At 45.2% G+C, this 18,696-nt stretch overlaps 1 protein-coding gene across 4 annotated transcripts in view; it reads left to right on the forward strand.

Moving 5' to 3' along the window:
- Positions 1-18,696, forward strand: part of LOC105492505 (coiled-coil domain containing 93) — a 94,332-nt gene that overhangs the window by 69,853 nt on the left and 5,783 nt on the right. For all 4 annotated transcript variants that reach the window (XM_011759700.2, XM_011759701.2, XM_011759699.2 and 1 more), the window contains 6 exons: positions 1,297-1,359; positions 4,206-4,314; positions 6,354-6,436; positions 8,898-8,935; positions 10,338-10,422; positions 14,778-14,891. In XM_011759700.2, the coding sequence (XP_011758002.2) occupies positions 1,297-1,359; positions 4,206-4,314; positions 6,354-6,436; positions 8,898-8,935; positions 10,338-10,422; positions 14,778-14,891 (492 nt within the window). The remainder of the gene's footprint in view (positions 1-1,296; positions 1,360-4,205; positions 4,315-6,353; positions 6,437-8,897; positions 8,936-10,337; positions 10,423-14,777; positions 14,892-18,696) is intronic.

Here is an 18,696-nt window from a genome sequence, read left to right on the forward strand (position 1 = left end):
TTGTCCTGTTTGATACAGCTGGCCCTCAGATAGAGGCAGCGTCTCCCCAGCAGTGGCCCTGAAGGTGACCCTTCTGGTGGGTTTTCTCCCAGTCCTGTGTACAAGCATCTTGTTTTCATGCTGGCATCTCAGCTGGGAAGGGGAGAGGCCTGCGTTGGCCGCATATACTGGTCACCACTCCGGCTCTGAGGGGTTGGGTGGCACAGAGGGGAAAACCTTCTCTCTCTGTTGTACTATATACCAGACTCAGCGAACTGTTTCTGTAAAGGTCCGCATAGTAACTCTTTTCGGCTTTGTGAGCCAGCTCTGCTGTAGTGACCATAGTTGATCTGTAAATGAATGGACATGGCTGTGTTCCAATAAAACTTTGTTTACAAAAATGTGCCACAAGGTATATTTGGCCCAAAGCCTGTAGGATTTAGCTCACAGGCTGTAGTTTGCCACCCTCTTCTGAGTTAAACCAGTGCTACCCGCATTCCAAAACCCTCCAGAAGAAAGAGATAGGAAAGGAAGTGGAGGAAAGGAAAAGCATGAAAACTGTAAGCATCTGTCTTCTTTAAGGGTTCCTCTTCCCTTTGTACCCTCATAATCTCCCAGGAGAATGAGCTTCAGCACTCTTCCAGTGAAGTCTGTTGCATTTTGCCTGCAGCTGAGTCCCTTGGGTGGGTGGGTGCGGGTGTGTGTGTATGTGTGTGTTTATATTCCCTATGCTGAAGAAGGAGGGGCTCCTTTGACCCCTTTTGTAACTTTCTCTGAGACGACAAACCAGCCATGTCTCTTACCTTGCGGGGTTCAATGAGGGACTAGTTTCTTTCTATTTTCTATATCAATGCTGTCCAAGATAATTTTTCGCAGTAATGGAAATGTTCTGTTCTGCACTGTCCACTGTGGCTAGGGGCTATCACATTGGATAACACAGCTCTAAGTAGAAACATAGAAAACTAGCGTCATCTCCAAACACAGGCATAGAACAACACATTCTTTAACTAGTGATTCGTCTCTACATCATCATAGGTTTTTGCAGGGGAAGGGCATATACGTTTAGAGGTTACTTCACTTAAGAATACTGGATTCGTCCTGGGTCCCAGAAGGAGGAGTTGTTATAACATGATATGAGAGGGTATCAAGGGTCTCATATGAGATAGGACCCAGACAGTAAATTTAGGCATTTAAGAAGAGAAATTTAAGGCCTTGGGATGGGGGAGATATGATAAAAACATATTAAACTTTCAAAGACTCCATTAAAGAGTGAAAGTTTTCTATTCTCAGATAATTACAGCCTTTTCCGATTTTTAGGACGACCTAGACAGACGGTATAATATGGAGAAAGAGAAACTTTACAAGATACGTTTACTACAGGTGAGTAAAAGGACAAAAATATGCATAAATTCTTCTAACTAGGTTTAGATGTCCTATGACATAACTAGAAAGTCTCAATATCTAAGAATTAGAAAAGATGAGTAATGAGGCTGCTGTTCACCAGTCTTCTTTCTATCTGGAGTGTAACTCAGTGATTTAAGATGTTGGTATTAACATCTCACATTGGTATGTTACTTTCATAACCACTCCTTTGAGTTAATCCTTACCCCAGGTGGAGAGTGGATATTACATCCCATTTTCTTTATGAAGAAATTGACTTTCCCAGAGTCAAGCAGCTGGTAGGTGCCAGAGTCTGGATTCCAGTTCCCCGGTACTCATCAAGTACTAAACAAGAATTGTGCTACTGTTTCTCTGAAATTAAGTGCCATTTCAGCTGGGTTTTTTGTTGTTGTTGTTTGTTTGGATAACTGGTGGTTTGTGAGAGTGACATCAAATATGGGGGAGATAGGTTTCAAAATTAGCTCTAAAGTTTAATTCATGCAGAGTGAAAATTACATTTAAAATCCCCTACATTGCTGGGGTCTGGCTCATGGAAGATCAAAAGCCAGAAGTTCCTTCTGTCACACTTTGGTTCAAGCCAACCTTCTGTTCTCTGGGAGGGAAAGGCCGAGCTCTGGTAGGAATGGCCAAAGGGCTGCAGAGGCCAGTGGGATCGCCTTTCCCCTCTCTCTGGCACCTGCTTACTTTGCTGAGCTGAGATGGCTAAATTTGGGTGAGTCAAATTTGTCCTTGTTACAGTCTCTGCTAATCTTTAAAGAGGCATAGAATTAAATAAAATCGGGACAGTACGGCTGCATATTTGGAAACTTTTTGACTGAGTGCTTTGTATGTATTCAGCATTGCATCAGGTCCCAGAACTAATAGGATGACCCATCTCCTGGAAATGCTGGCTATTTGAGAACCAAGACATGTCTATATATACATCAAGTTCAAGGGAGTTTATGTGCAAATTGCTTACTAAGGGCAGCTTCAGACTGGCCAGAGGAAACCTTCAGTAAAGCCAGTGGCTTGCTGAGGGCAAGGGCCTGAGTTAGGCAGTGGCTGTAGAATGCATGGAAATGAACTGATGGGACAGATTGCAGGGCTGTAGCTGATGGAACTTAGTATCAATTGAGATAAAAAGAGGAGTCAGGGATGATGCTGGAATTTCTAACACAAGGGTGGATAATATTTGTGTAATTCATAGAGAAGAAGCATAAAAGAGAAGCAGTGGACTAGGGTTAAGGGTGAGAGGAGGAGTATAAATAGGAGTGTTAATGAGATCTGTTTGGGGCTTTTCAAAGTTGGGGTACTCAACCACATTGAAATGTCCAAGGAGTACTTGGTTGTCAGATCTGACTCCCAGAATAGTATGGGCTGGAGATTTGGGTGTCTGCAGTGTTGATGAGGACTGGGGCTGTGGAATGTGGAAGAGGCCCAGAGACTACACCCTGGTGAGCGCATGTGAGGATAGGCAGGCAAAAGGAGGGATCTCCAGTGAGGATGCGCCTGAGCAGCCAGAAGGGAAAACAAGTGCATGAGGCTCGTGGGAGCCGAGCAGAGAGCTCAGCTGAAAGGAGGGGAAGTGCCACTAGAAATCAAGGCTAGGAGCTGAGAATTGTCCCTTAGGTGTGTCCCTGAGAAGGTGTGCAGTGACTTTGGCAAAAGCAGTTCAGTGGGGCACTGGGGAGAGCCCAGTCGCAGTGGGTTGAAGGAGGATTGGCGTGGACAGAGGCTCCCATATGCGTGGCTCTCAGTACATTTCTCTTCCCTATAAAAGGGAAGAGAGAGACTGGTAGCTGAAAGGTGATGGCGATTAAAGAAGGGCTTTTTAAGAAGTGAGGACATAGGAATGTATTTAATGCTGATGAGAAGGGTCAGTAGCTAGAGAAAAGTTACAGATGCAGTAGAAGACTGAAGAGTTGTATCTTAAGACTCCTGAAAGGAAACCAGGAGTGAGCGCCTGAGCACCCATGGGGAGCATAGCCTTGGCCTAAGGGAGAAATACATCCTTCCCTCTCCCTAGAGCTGCAGAGACCCAGTTTTGGATTAGGTCACCAGACATGAATATGGGTTTCCCACCAGGAGTCTCCTATTTACCAGTGAATTAGAGATTCACATCTGCTGCTGCAGGTGAAGCAGGCAGGAGAGTGGGAGGATGTGGTGGACAGAGGGATGCAGGCACAGAAGAAAGGCAGCACTCAGAGCCTACATGGTCCAGAGTCTACACATGTTCAGTGGGAGCCATGCACAAATGAGCGGCTTGTTCCCCCTGCAGCTGCCCTTGCACCATGCTACACCACACAGCAGTGCCATGCCTCCCAGACCTGGTCAGTAGGGCAGTTTCCTGAGTCCGTGGAAGGGAGAAAATGCTGGAAAGTATTTGAGGAGTAGGTTGTAGGAGCTTTTCAACCAGGATGAGGAATTTGGGATGTATCTGGAGGCAGCAAGGTGGCGTAGCTTCCCATCATCTGAAGCATTCCTCTTGTTGCCTGTCGCCACCTGGCAGTGGTGCAGCTGGCTACTCTGGACTCCTTGGGGGCCTGGGGGGCTAGCTGCAGGCTCTGTCCATAGCAGCCCTTCCCATTCAGTGTCTTCCCTCCTGGTCCATTTATTTGGTGCCTTCTGTGGTTCAGTTCACAGTCGCCTCCTCCCACACCTAGGAAAGTGGGAAAGTCAATCCGAATCTGAGATGGGGACCTTTATGCCGATGACAGAAGTTTGTGCCTACATTGTAGGGCTTGTGGTTGGGCTCAGGTCAGGGTGCAGGCAATATTTTGGCTCCCTAGAGAATATGTAAGGCCTTTTACCAAATAGTACTGTCTCTACCTTCCTTTTGCATTTAGGCTCGAAGAAATCGAGAAATAGCAATTTTGCACCGCAAGATTGATGAAGTCCCTAGCCGTGCCGAGCTAATACAGTATCAGAAGAGATTTATTGAACTCTACCGCCAGAGTAGGTGCATCGACCACAGACAAGCTCTCCAGGCTGGGGAGGGACAGGCGAGGGGTCTGTTCCACTTTAGCGTGGGGGAGCATGCACCAGAGCGCAGTCCACAAAGGCCACCACCAGAAAGCTCCGTTTCATCAACAGGTCCGCTTGGCAGTCCCGGGAGCAGTACTGGTGCTCTCACTGCCCTCTCCATGGACAGATGGTTGAACCAGTTGAGCTCTTAGAGTAAAGCTTCAAAGCAGCCCTTATCCTGGTCAGCCACATAGCCTTCCCCTGAGCTCCTGCACCACTTTCCAACTTCACACAGAACATCGTGACCCTGGTGTCTAGAGATCAGCCCTCACTCATTGTTCTCTACAGACTTTCTTGCTGATGTGGTCCTTAACCCTTAACAGCATCATATTCACCCAGTAACCCAGGACCATGTTCCCTCAGCCTGAATAAGAGACCATGTCTCATCAGGCTCAGAATGGCCCTCAAGGCTACCATTGCCTTTCTCTTCCTAACACTCCTGCCACATCTGCTCTTGCATCATATCTCAGCTAAATGACCATTAGCTGCAGTGCCTCCAAGTCCCCTAGCCACACATCTGATTCTGTCACTTCTCTCTCTGCTAACAAATCTTCAGGAACTCCTCAGGCCTTACTAAAGAGAGCCTCTTTCTTTACCATGTCTGGGTTCCTCCCCAGTCTGAGTGGCCTGCCTGGAGGCCCCTTTCCTGATCTGAACCCTCACTCTGGCCTTGCCAGTCCACACACTGCCTCTGAGCAAACCATAAGCTTTGACGTCTTAGCCTTGACTCCTCCTGTTCCTGGTGCCTGGATCCCTTCTCTTCTGTCAGGCTAAATTCTTCAATACCAAACTCAGATCCTGCAAACCTATTCTAGGTCGCTCACCCCAGGCAAGAACTGATCACCTCTTCTCCATGCTCCTACTCTTGTATGTCCCCATGATACCTCAAACTCAACAGGTACAAAACTGAATTCAGCCCCCCTACCCCATATTCCTCTTAGGCAAACTGGACCCGTCTTACTTCTCTGACTCAAGCTGCTTGCCAATTCTGTCTGTTTCTTCTGGACTGCTGCTGTAGCCACTTTCCTTTGCTGCCCAGAGTCTAATTAGATCTTTTTCAATATATATTTGATCATTTTACTCTAAAAGCTTTAATACTTAGTAGCTCCCTGCAACTTCTTAGGTAATCTTTAGAATCCTAAATACACTGTACTAAGTCCTGCATCGTCTTGGCGCACTTCACCCAGCTTCACCCCTTTTGCACATCTGCATCTTGGCCTGTGAGCTGGTGCCGGAGTCCAGAGTGCCATTATCCTACAATTCCCACTTGCTATTTCAAACTCCACCTAAGATTTTGCCTTGAGGCATCCTTCCTGGTATAGCACTGGCTCTATTGGAGGAGTTCAGAACATGCTTCCTTCACGCCCTGGCCCCACCAGGCTGGGGTTTCATCCAGTCCTCACACTGGACTCAGATGATCAGAGGCGGGGATCAGCAGTGACAGTTTTCAGCAGAAAGTAGTTTCTGCTTTAAGTTAAATCTTTCCCTTTACTTTTCTATTCCTGCTTGTTTCAAAGCTTTTAGTAATAATAATACCTGCATCTATTTATTTCACGGAACAAATTTCACATAGGTTAAAATCATCTGATAAAGACATGTTTACACTAAGGACATTTTCAAGCAGTTACATCAAAATACCTGTATCATGTATTATTATCAAATATCTACAACCCCCACCCAGTTCTTTAGCTGGATGACGTAAGGGTGGCTGGTTCATTTGTGGGAGTAATTTTCAACTTTGGGTACTCACTGTCACCACCCGGGTCCCACCTTCAGACGTTCTCCTTTCATTGGTCCTGAGACTTGTTAAAAGCTTCCCAGGAGATTCTGTTTGCACACTGTGGGGTTTCTGCAGAGTGAGCTCCCAGGCCTGACAAAGCTGTCCTGGCAGTGCATACATGGGGGAGAGGGGCGGTAGGGTGTTCTGATACCTGTTCTTTATTCATGTGCTGATTGCTTTACCTTTACAGTTTCAGCAGTGCACAAAGAAACCAAGCAGTTCTTCACTTTATATAATACACTGGACGATAAAAAGGTTTATTTGGAAAAAGAGGTAAGAACATTTATGAAAAGAAAATGGCTAAGCAGCTAACAGTGCAGTTGACTCCAGGAAGTCAAATGAACTTGATGTCTAGGACGGATATGTTCAGCATTAGCAGAAAGAGTGCCTGTTTTATGTGCTAAGTGCTGGCATACCCAGTCAGAAAGTACAAGATTCCTTGGGAGCCCAGACTGTCTGCTGTGAAGTGAGACTGGTGGACAGCCATTCTAGAGTGCTGTGGGGGAAATGCCATTGTTAAAAGGAACACAGTGGAAGCTCTGGAGTTGGTGAGACTAGTTTGAGTTTTAAAGGAAGGGAGGAACCAGCTGAATGGGGGTGGTGGGCTTGTTATAGTTTACAGGGAGAAAATACCTGTTTAATAATCAGTGGCCGACATAGGCATGAACTAAAAGGTTTGTAAAATTCAAAGCGGGGGTGAAAGGGTCACTGTCACTTCCTTCATCTTTCTAACGCTTAAAAACTCAGGTTAAATTAATGGCTCAGGGCTTTCCCAAGTTGATGGCAAATGGTTTGGGCACAGTATGCAGATATGTCTTAATTTAGAAAAGAAAAGTCCTGGTCTTCACCGTGGCAGCAGGTGTCCTGAAGAGAACACAGGCTTTGGCGTCAGTCAGATGTGGGTTTGTTTGGGTTTTAGTGTGGCTCATTTTTCTCACCTGTAAAATGGGGATGACACCTAATTGCATTGATGATGATTATAATGAGGACAGAATGAGAAAATGTAAAGTTCCTTACACATGATGGATTCTCAGTACATACTTGTTCCTACCCTCCCCCTCACCTTGAGGTTAACAGAATGTGTTTTCATTTTATCACCTTGTAGCCTACACTAATTACCACTTTAATAAGGATAATATTACAAATGTATCTTTTACCTGAACCCAAATTGAAGCATCTGTAATTACTGTCACCTTTACTGCCTGCTGTCAGACAAACCAGGTAGATCTATGTCATCCTAGAGGGCCCTCCTTGAGAAGTTGTTTTTTATTTTTTTCTGTATTCGAGGCCTTACACAGTGGTAGGCGTATAACAGACATTTGATAAACGTTTGAATAGATGAATGCATTTTATGGGATTTGCATCAGACCTGGGGAATAGCTGTGCCCCACATCCTGGCCTTGAGGCCCTCCTACCTGGCAAAGGAAAGATTTGCCAACCCTGACTTAGGGATAGGCCAGCCCCTTCCCAAAGGCCTTAAATCCCATTGACCTTCCTTCATCAGCAGTGTTTAAAGTTGTTCCACTGTTTAAAAACTAGGAATTCTGCGAGGCAGAGTGGGGAGCTGGGCTTTTTAATTCCAAGGCATGTTACCAGTTTAGAATGTTACATTTGAATAAAGGTGGTATTTTATCTTAAATGGATTTATGCCTGTGATATTTTAACTTTAAAACCTTCCTGTGGAGGCCGGGCGCGGTGGCTCAAGCCTGTAATCCCAGCACTTTGGGAGGCCGAGACGGGCGGATCACGAGGTCAGGAGATCGAGACCATCCTGGCTAACACGGTGAAACCCCGTCTCTACTAAAAACTACAAAAAAAACTAGCCGGGCGAGGTGACGGGCGCCTGTAGTCCCAGCTATTCAGGAGGCTGAGGCAGGAGAATGGTGTGAACCCGGGAGGCGGAGCTTGCAGTGAGCTGAGATCCGGCCACTGCGCTCCAGCCTGGGCGACAGAGCAAGACTCCATCTCAAAAAAAAAAAAAAAAAAAAAAAAAAAAAAAAACCTTCCTGTGGAGTAGTAAGGACAAGAAATAGTCTACATTGCAGAACCTAAAGTTCACACGTGGTATTTACTTAGTTCTGAGCTCCCAAGTTGAGTCGTTTTATGGCCAGAAAGATGATCCAGGTTTCCTTACTCCTGCCTCAGAGCCCTTCCAAGGACCGTATCATTGGGGCAGATAAGAGGATTTGCTGTGAGGCTAAGGCAGTGTCCACCGGGCCTTGAACAGTGCGTCCCCTCGGAGGCACTCAGCCACCCAGCAGCTTAGCTTGCTGCATTGGCAAGAAGATTCTGTGGGAAGGAATAGAGTGTAAATGACTCTCACCCTCCACACTGTCTGACTCCCTTAAGCTGTTATCCTTGAAAATAAAGTGCAGTGTTTGGCAAGATAGAAAGGACTGTGGTGGCAGCTTGCCTAGAGAGCCCTAATGTTAGCTTAGTGTCCTCTCAGCTGGGATCCAGGTCCCTTCAAAGCACCCTCTCCCTACATTCCTGTGGGAATGCCCTGTAGGAAGAGGGAATTTTCTGTGAGAAGAAGGTGGATTCCCTGAGGAAAACTGTGAGACAGAACATGTGGCTCATTTTTTTTTTTCCATATGTTACTTTAATCTTCATAAACAAGGCTTGTGTTCCTTGCAGAAGCAGTATGTGGAGACAGGCAAGCTTGCAGCAGTTGCAGTAGTGTGGAAATCTTTTTGCCTGTCTTATAATTTCGTTTGTTTTTTTACTTCCCCAGATTAGTCTGCTGAACTCAATTCATGAGAACTTCTCACAGTAAGTACTGTCAGTCCTCCTTCCCACTAATACCCTGTCACCCTGCACACTTTGAATTCAGCCCACCTTACACTGCTGTCCTGTGCTTCACAAAGGCACATGCAAGACTTAACGCTGGGTATGTGATTCTTACTCTTTTAGCCCTTCTGCTAGGTATCTTGTTTACACTCTCCTTGAGTACCTGCAAAACTATAATGATAGTCGAGTGAAGGAAGAGCTTAGGAAAAAAGTTAACTTTCCAATAATTTGGCTGTGCCTACCTACTAAAATCTCTCTGTATATTATCAAATTAATATTTGTTCATGAACACACAGAAATGCTTTAAAATTTACATAATGGAATTTATATAATTTTTTAGATTTTTAAAATCTCACGGTAGTTTTTTTGGTTAATGTGTACATTGTTCTCTATAAATTAGATGTCAAGGCCCACCTGTTCCCAAATCAAGCAGCCCTCAAGCATGTCCATTTGCCCACCCACCATCCAGCAGCCCCAGGACTTGCTCCTTAGAGAGCATGCTTCCCTTCTCTCTGGCATAAATCTCTGCTGTCCTCTGGCAGGTGACAGGGGACACATTGAGACTGAGATCTTAATGAGTTACAGGTTCTAGGTTTTAAGCTTCTTTTCTAAAAAAAGAAAAAAAAAAAGAAGAAGCCCACAGCCTCCTAATAAGATTCAGATTCACTGTGTAAAATACCTTGTGACATTTGTAAAAATGCCATTTTCATCTTTCCCAATGATTGAGAGAGCCTGTGGTTTGAGTGTCTTGTGAAGAGTTCTGCTCCGTCAGCCCATCCTTCAGGATAATTCTCAGTGCGTGCATGCGGTGGGGTGTGCGTGTTTGTGTGTTTATGTTCTGATCCTCCTGGTGTCCTTCCCTCTGCAGAGTTGGAGGTGAAGAAGAATGTTTTAGGACATCAGGGAATCTACTTGTTTAGCTGCTGCTTCTAGAAATAGGACCAGATTTCTCAGACCTGGTTTTAGGAAATCTCAGAATATGTCTACCAATTTCAAGTATCTGCCAATCCTCAAATTTTTTTATAAACCAAGTGAAATTCATTACTTAAGCAGTACATGCCATATTTCAAATAAGTACTGTTTTTGTTAATTTTAGTCACGTTTTACTTTAAGGAAATACGTATTAGTTATGAAAGTTACAGGGAAAGTATGACAAAAAGATTAATATGCAATTATAAGACCAGGCTAATTTCCATGCCTTCTCAGAGGTTTAGCATCCTTAATTGCCTGGGATCGCAGGGGCCCCCATGGCTCCACTGTGCATTGCAAAGGCCTGATTGCCTCTCTCAAGAGGTATAATCTGGATACAGAGCTGACTGCTTGGCATTTCCCCCCACCTCAGAGTCCTGTGTGCTGGTCATAACTCTGCTGGTTTTTCTTTCAGAGCCATGGCCTCCCCTGCTGCCCGGGACCAGTTTTTACGTCAGATGGAACAGATTGTGGAAGGAATTAAGCAAAGTAGAATGAAGGTCAGATGGCTTCTTTTCTGTAATGTAGCCCAGGTTTTATAGTGGTGACAGGGAAAGTCCTGGGAAGAACAGGTCTCTTCTGGTAGCTGGGGAGTGTGCCCTCAATCCTGAAAAGACACATTTCTACAGAGGGATTCCCACCATGCGTCTTACTCTGTAGTGGGCTGGGCCTGTCCCATGAGCTGCCTACACCCAGGGGTTCAGAAGTTGCTGTTAGTAGCAGCTCCCATGTATTGAACACCTATTGTGTACCAGGCATTGTGCTGACATTCCTGAAAGACCTCGGAAGTGAACAGTATCACACCCATTTTACAGATGAGGAGACCACCTTTCACCAGCAGGCTTCCGCTCTTGACTGGATTCGCTTCCTCGGGGGATCTGCGGTACCTGACATTCTGCCACAAGAGATTCATTCCTTAGGAATCTTAAGATCTTGAGAGCATTTTAGTTTTCAGGAACCCCCCTCTAAAAAAGAGAAATCATTGCTGAACTGAGTTCTGCCAAAGTGAGAGGCAATGGAGCCTCAGAAGTCTGAAGAGAACAGAGAGGCACCACTCAGTCAGGGTACAGCATGGGGTTTTCCTACAGAGACAGCTGCAGTTTCCTACCGCCATTCTCAGATGAATCCTAACTCGTACTTCCAAATATCTCTTGCTTATGGTCCTGTTTTAAAAATGTATCACACCAGAGTGGTTCTCCGACATGGCGGTAAAATCTTCCAGGGACGTCGGGTTTCTCCTCTGATGATCTTGGGGCAAAGGGCTCCAGTGAGTGATGCCAGAATATAAACACAAGAAAAAGAATTGTCCATAGGTCCTGTCATCCTAAAAAAACCCTGTTACAGAAGACAAACGTTCAGGTTGCCTGTAATCTCATCTCACAAGAGATGAGCTAAGGGCAGAAGTGTTCCATGTCCCTTTCCCTGTAGAAAAATACCATGAATCTCTCTGTGAATGACTTCAATAAAACAATGTCAAAGGAGGAGAAAAAAAGTATCACTAGTAACAAGCACGATTTCTCGGACTATTCAACCGTCAAAATTAGAACGACATAAGTCAGTGCTTGCCTGTATATGCGCACTCACCCAAGTCAGGATAGGCTGTCTTGCAGAGAGCGAATGCAGTCCCCTCTCAGTGACCTGGGATGTGAGTAGGTGGAAGGCAGAGAACCTGGCTAACCAAAAGCCTGTGACAGCCCACGTGTCAGTGTGTTAGACGCTTCCTCCATTCTATTGCTCCTCAGGAAGCTGCTGTGGTTCATAGTCAAGAAGAACAGGAATTTGTGGGTTCTTTCCTTTGACTTCTGCTTCCTGTTTACAGAGAGCAGTGTAAACAGGAAGCGGAAACCAAAGGAAAGAACCCCATGAATTCCTGTTGTTGACTATGAGCCAGAGCAGAAGAAGAAATGGGCCTCACCCCTTCACTCTCTTCACTTTCCCCCAGGCTTCATGCTCTTGGCCCCTCAGGGCTGACCAGTGTGGAAACCAGGTGCTGCTGTATCTGTCTCTCCCCTCCATGGTGGGTGCCAAATGGGTCAATGGCACCCAGGGCAGAGTGGGCTCTCTTTCTCTGGTCTGCATCCCCAGTGGCTGATGTAGCACCTAACCCATGGTTAGGCCCTCAAGGACTATTTGTTGAATGGGTGAATTCTTTCAATGGAGTCAAAGAGCAGTTGTCAAAGAGGGTTCCAGATACACTTTGAATGTTGAATGTTGATTGACACTCTGGATAGAACAGCACTCACTTGCATGGATGTGTTTTATTGTGTGTGTTTGTTTGTTTTAAATGTAGCTTTCCCTGTAACAGTGCCATAATGGGTCCTGCTGTCATAGATGTGGCGGAGGAGTCTGTGTCCTCTCAAGCACAAGTTTCTCAGAACCAGCAGGTTCAGAGTGTTACATAGCAGACCAGCATTGGGTAACAATGATTGAATAGGTGTTTATGCCCCGTCTAAGGGTTTCTGAGTAAAGAAGAGGTCACATATCAGTCAGCATTTTGACCTCACTCAGAGGAGGTAAGGTCTCTGGATCTCTGGAATACTGTGAGCAAGTGCTTGGCACAAGCACTTCACAGACCTAGGGTGTGAATAGGTGATAAGTAGGGAATAACAAAGTTACGTTTGGGTAAGGGGACACTGAGAAGAGTGTGCAAATGAAGCTTAGATCAAAGATTCAACTCCTGCTTCTCAGAGTGAGTTGGCATCCTAGGATGTGAAATGTTAAGAAGAAAAACTGTCTTTGTTGAGCAGCTACTATGGACCAGATAATGGATCATTCACTTAACATTTAATGTCACAAGCTTCTCATAACAAAACTGGTGATCTAGGTGATATTCTTATTTTAGCTAAAGGACCTGGCATTCAAAAAAGTTAAATTAGCTGTCCAAGGATACACAGTGAGTGGCAGAACTAGGATTTGAACCCAGCCTTTCTGGCCTCAAGCTCATATTATTTCTAGGTTGCCACAGTAACTCCCACAGTGGATCCTGGATAAATTCATAATTCAAACGGATTGCTACCTCACTAGGACATAATCAGTTATGGTGAAGTGTTTTGCTAAAGCACAGAGCAGAGAGGAAAGTCCTGAGATAAGAGCTGCTGGCTGTCCTAATAAGAGAGAGGGACCTAGCTGTGAGGTCCTATCCAGCACAGCGGAAAAGGTGTCTGCTGCTTTGAGAGTTGGAGCCCACAAAGGAACAGTAGTGGGAGCTGTGGTGGGCTGGTGTGTCACTGTGACAGGATCGTGAGTGGGTGTGAGAGACCCATGGAGGCAGCATTAGGGGTTCCGTCGGCAGGGATCAAGACTTGCTGCTGAGTCAGGCCTCCAAGTGTAGTAGGACACCAGCCAAGGACCCCAGAGGGCACTGCCCACTCTGGGAGACCTGGGCACAAGAGGGCACCAAACTGGAGACCTAGTATGGGTGTGTACCAGGCATCCATATGCAGACCTGTGAAAAGAGCAGGGCACAGGGTCTTGGGACTCAGGAACTAGATGCAAGGTCAGGATTTGACCAGGCAAATCAGTCCCCATATGTGATGGGTCTTTCTCTGAACAGCGTTGGGGTAGGCCTTGGGGACACCAAGTTGCATTTGTCCTATGCAGTCAACAGAGGCCTATAGTGTGGAGGGAACTACTGAATAAAATGCAGCCAGTTTACCTGTAGCTTGTGTTTACCAAAACCCTTCCAAAGTGTAACACAGAAATCACGGTCAGGCATCAGCAAAGCCATGGCAAAGCATCTTTCAGAATTTGATTCAACAAGCTTTCGAGCACCAGCCATGAGTCAGGCACCCGGTCTGTACCGTAACTCTTTCTGCCCTCGTTTCCTGGCTGATGCTCTGGGTTTACCTTCTGGACATATAGCACATAGCATTGCCAGCCTTGCTCTAGTGTCCTCAGCCTCCCTGAGCTTCCAGGCTGAGGAGGCCATGCACCCACCATCCTCTCCATCACCTCCTCCCATGTCATTTTCCTCACAGGACTGATCAGTGTTGGGAATATTTTGTGCGTCTATTTGTCAGGGTGCTTGCTTAATGTGAATCTCTACAATGTACGCTCTGTGGGAGCAGTGACTTTGCCATGTTCACCCTACGTGTAGCTACTCAGTAGATTCTAAGTCAATATTTGTTGAATGAATAAGCTTTTGGGTACCTTAGAAAAGTCTCTTTAAATCAAAGCCTAGCATCTATTTATGAGATCTAAATCCTGAAAATATCCTAAATTGTCTACCAGTAGAAAGATGGGTAAGTTAGCAATCAGCAGGAACATTGTGTTGTTTTTAAAATGATAATTTGTAGAAAGTTTGTAATGACATGGAAATACTTACATTAAATCAAAAGAGGATACACAGTTTTATTATATGAGCACAATTATTTAAATCAAGGTTTCTCGGCCTCAGCACAGTTAACATTTGGGGCCAGATAATTCTTTGCTGTAGGGTGTCCTGTGCACTGTAGGATATTTAGCAGTGTTGCTGGCCTCTACCCAGTGATACCAGTAGCACCTACTCCTCACAGTTGTGACAATCAAAACTGTCTCCAGACACTGCCAGGTGGGGAGTGGGGGGTCAAAATAGCTCCCAGTTGAGAATCACCAACCTGTCCATTGTGAAATTGTAGTGAGAAAAAAAAAATGGAAACAGTTAATACTCAGTGTTAGAAAAATTGCTGAATAAATTGTAGAGTCTCCATGTAATATCATGCAAATAAATTAACCAACCTCAAAAATTATATATTGAAGCTTCCTTTGCTGGGAGGAAATCCACGAAACTGTTAACAACTGTTGCCTTTCGGATGTTGCCAGCAGCCCTTGGGCAGAACGTGTCTTTTCATCACCATTTCCCACAATGTTTCAACAGATGGAAAAGAAAAAGCAAGAGAACAAAATGAGAAGAGACCAGTTGAACGACCAGTACTTGGAGCTGTTAGAAAAGCAGAGGCTATACTTTAAGACTGTGAAAGAGTTCAAGGAGGTAAGAGGAAGGCTGGGCAGCACGTTAAGGCTAACGTGAGATATATGTTCACCTCAAAAGTAGCCACTAAAAAAACAGCAGTGTTTTGGTTTTCCTTTGGTCTGTGAAGGGAAATAACAAGACAGAGTGTGATCTGGCAGTGAAGTGTGGCGTCTAGGTAGCTGAAGATTGCGTTTTTCTGTGGCCCATCCTGAGGTCTAATTAAATGTTTCAAGACATCACATCATTTTAGTTTTCCTAACACTTAGTAAGCACATTAAACTCACAAAATGACTCCATCAGTCCATATCAAGGGCCACCTGGAAACAGCATTTGTTGTGGATTCAGATATAGAATCTCCTCTCCTGCCAATCTTAGGGTAGGGAGGGACCTCAAGAAACTGTGTGGGAAGAAAGAACTTTGAAGTGTCACAGGTTTGGATTCGAATCCTACATTTACCACTTACCAGCTGTGTACTTTGGTAATGACCTAATTCCTCACAGCCTCAGTTTCCTCATTTGGTGGGTTCCGTTGGGTCAGATGAGAAATTTGAAACATCCAGCACCAGGTCTGGCATCTCCTAACACCCAACACTCAAGTCAATTTTGGTTTTCCCTGTTTTTCCTTCCTGCATTTGGGCAGTTACTCTTCATTGTTCCAGAAAGAAAAGTGCCTGCCCTTAAGAGATTTTCCACAAAGACTTCATTTTGTCCCTTGCTAGGGTCTCAGCAGCTTTATTTTAAGGAATTCCTTCTCCCTAACCTAAATTCATGTGGTTTCAGTGAGTTTAGAGACTGCTGAAAATACAGCAGAGTTAAAGGTAGGTTGTATCGTGGTGTTTGGTCTGCAGAATAAAAAATGTAGTCTTCCCATGCTCATAATTTTGTTCTTATTTTAAGACTTTTCTTTCTTCCTCATCTTTCCCTTCTCTTCTACATCTTTTTTGTGATTTAACTTCTGGAAGCCACATCCCATAGGCATTTCAAAATCTCATCTTTTCCAGTGTTCCAGCTCCTACTATATCCCTGGACAGATGCCAGGTTGTAACGCAGACCTCCCCCTCCTTAAGGAGCATACACTGTGGTGGGAGAGACGGATAACAAGCTAAGAACAAGTCATAACAAATAAGTAGTAACAATTCCAGACTTTGCCGTGTGAGGAGACTGGTTTAGGTGGTGTGGTCCGGGAGGGCCCTCTAGGGTGGGCAGGACATAGCCATGGGAAGAAAGAGTTCTTCAGCCATAGCAGTGCAGGAATAGGGAGCGGAGGGTCTGCGGCTCAGTCTGGGACTCCTTTGAGGCTAGCACAGACTGAAGCTGAGGTCCCAGAAGGGCCGGTGAGCGAACTGGCAGGGAACAATTAGGAATTTGCTGCCCTACTCAGAGCTTCTCCTTCCCTTTAATCAAAACTCACAAAAGGAGACCTGCATCTCAAATTTTGCTTGGAGACACCCTTTTGACAGTGTAGAAACAAAAAGCAAGTAAGTTGAGGAGGATAAGTATAAGCTGTCAAAGCAATTGACAATGAAGTGGAAAAGCTCATTCTCGCCCAGCAGGCTCTCAGGTGAGAGCTTAGGATGACCTCCGAAGCACCAGTTCCTTCAGAGGTGTTAAGTGGCTTGGGTCTGAGTTCCCACCTGTGCTGGCAGTCATTGTCACACCAGACACAGAGGGTGGTTCCTCCAGAGCCAGCTAAGACACCTAGACCAGATTCTTGCCGGGCCTCTTTCCCTGAGTCCAAAGCAAGTCAGAAGAGGGGGAGGGGATGAAATATGTTCTTACATATTTCATTTAAATATATTTCACCACGCATTTAGCATGTCCTTTTATTTTTTGGTATTAAAATTGTCCTAGAAAATAATTGTGATGGTGGGTAGTCCTTTTTTTTTTTTTTTTTTTTTAACATTTTACTTGGCAAAAATTTAAAATTGGCAACCACATGTCAGTGTTCCAGCATCTTAAACTTTCTCCCACAAGCTCCTGCGAGGTAATTTGGGGCCACCACAGGTGTTGAGGAGGAGGTGATGATAGGGACTTGCTTGCTGCTCCACAGCCTCTACCCCATATCTTCAGCCAGACTAGTTCTGCTGCTTTTCTGTTTTATACATTACAGTTTAATTTGGACTTTCATCCAGGGTGGATCCTTCTCCCAGCACCCTCTATTTTGCCTTCTCACCATCCTCTCACTGGTTTTTACATTCTAAATTCTCACTGTATCCTGGGCCCAAGCACTTGTAGTGTGCCATAATTATTCTTCATGGAAAACACAACATTATTGTCTACGAGATGGTTTTTTGCCAGCTTTTTTGCCAGCTTAGCGGTTGCCTTCGTTGGGTTTGGTTTACCCCACGTTAAATGGGTAACAGTGATGTGCCATGGGCACCATTTAGGTACCAAGTCATGCCTGCATCCTGACTCCCAGCCTTCTCTGGTTTCAGAAGCTTCTTCATTAGAGACATTGGGTTTTCTCTAAAATCCCGTTGACTTGCCCTGAGAGAGCTGATTAATTGTAAGTCTGCCAGGAAACAACATGTACTCTGACATCACCTTAATCACAGTATTAAGTGAATAGTGTCTCTAAGCCACAGTTTCATCAGGTCATGAAACTAAGATTTAAATTCAATAGCACTGATGAATTCAAACCCTACATTTTTGTGAAGCTGGCTTTGGGTACATAACCTTGAGTGAACTTAGCTCTCTGTCTGGCACCTAGTGGGCCTGGATAGAGTTTTCAGCAGGAAGGAGACTGAGGTGATGAGACATTCCCTTTTCTTCTAGAAACAAACAGCCAAAGCGCCTCTTTTATATTTGCTTTGAAGAGACGGAGACTATGACTCTGTAGGCTCACATACTAGATGACATTGTAGGCTGTCTCTACCGACAAGTATGAGCATCACCTAGTGTGCGGTGACACACACCGTTCCCCACGGTAGAGTTCGGATGCTTCTGGGTGGTTTTTGCCTCATTTAAATGGTGAGGCGGGTGACAGTTTAAACTTATTTACCGTTTTATATTTTTGTTATGGAAATCTTCAAAAATACACAAGTAGAGAGTGTAGTATAACAACATAATAGTGTAGCTCTCTCTTCTTCCATCTCTTCCCCTCCATTTGTTTTAAGCTGGAGTCTTTTTTCCCTCAAGTACATCTCAATCCATTTTAAAAAGGAAAACTTTGTTATTTTCTAAAAGAAAATAACATGTGACCCAGCATCACCTTATTTCTGTCACCCCCACCGCCCTCCCCGTGAACTGCCTCTCTCTCCCCAAAAAGGTGCTGAAAAGTGTCAGAGCGCCTTGCTTCTGACAGCCTCAAAGTCTTCAGCCTTACCACCAAGGCAAGCACCCACCTGTTTCCTTGTTCCCTGAGTGAAAGATATGTCTGAATCCTGTAGATGAGCCAGCACTAGCCTTAGCTAAACCAAGGTCGTTGTGGTCATGCTGCCATCACACCGCCAAAAGATCAGGACCTCCAGAGAGCTGAGAGCACCTGACCCTGGCCCAGGGAGGTGGAAAAATTGACCATGGGGGTTTTGAGTGCAGAAGGTTCAAGGGTGAAAGTTTTTCTCCCACAATAAATGCACCTCCAGGAAAACACGGACCCTGGAGGCCTGACCACTGTCAAGCCTGTGAGCTCTACCTCTCCGGGCCCTTTCTGCTACCACTTTTATCTCCCAATTTAAAAGCAGGACTCCTTGTGACCCTGCCCAGAGAATGGGGTTGGAGTTATTGGAGGTTTGCTAGCAGATGGAGGCATCCTGAGCTACTAAGGCCAGTGGAACGAGGGCAGGAGGCGCAGTTAGAAGCTTTTGAAGATGACCCCAGAAGGG

The sequence above is a fragment of the Macaca nemestrina genome, chromosome 11 (genome assembly GCF_043159975.1).
Source record: "Macaca nemestrina isolate mMacNem1 chromosome 11, mMacNem.hap1, whole genome shotgun sequence".
NCBI lineage: Eukaryota > Metazoa > Chordata > Mammalia > Primates > Cercopithecidae > Macaca > Macaca nemestrina.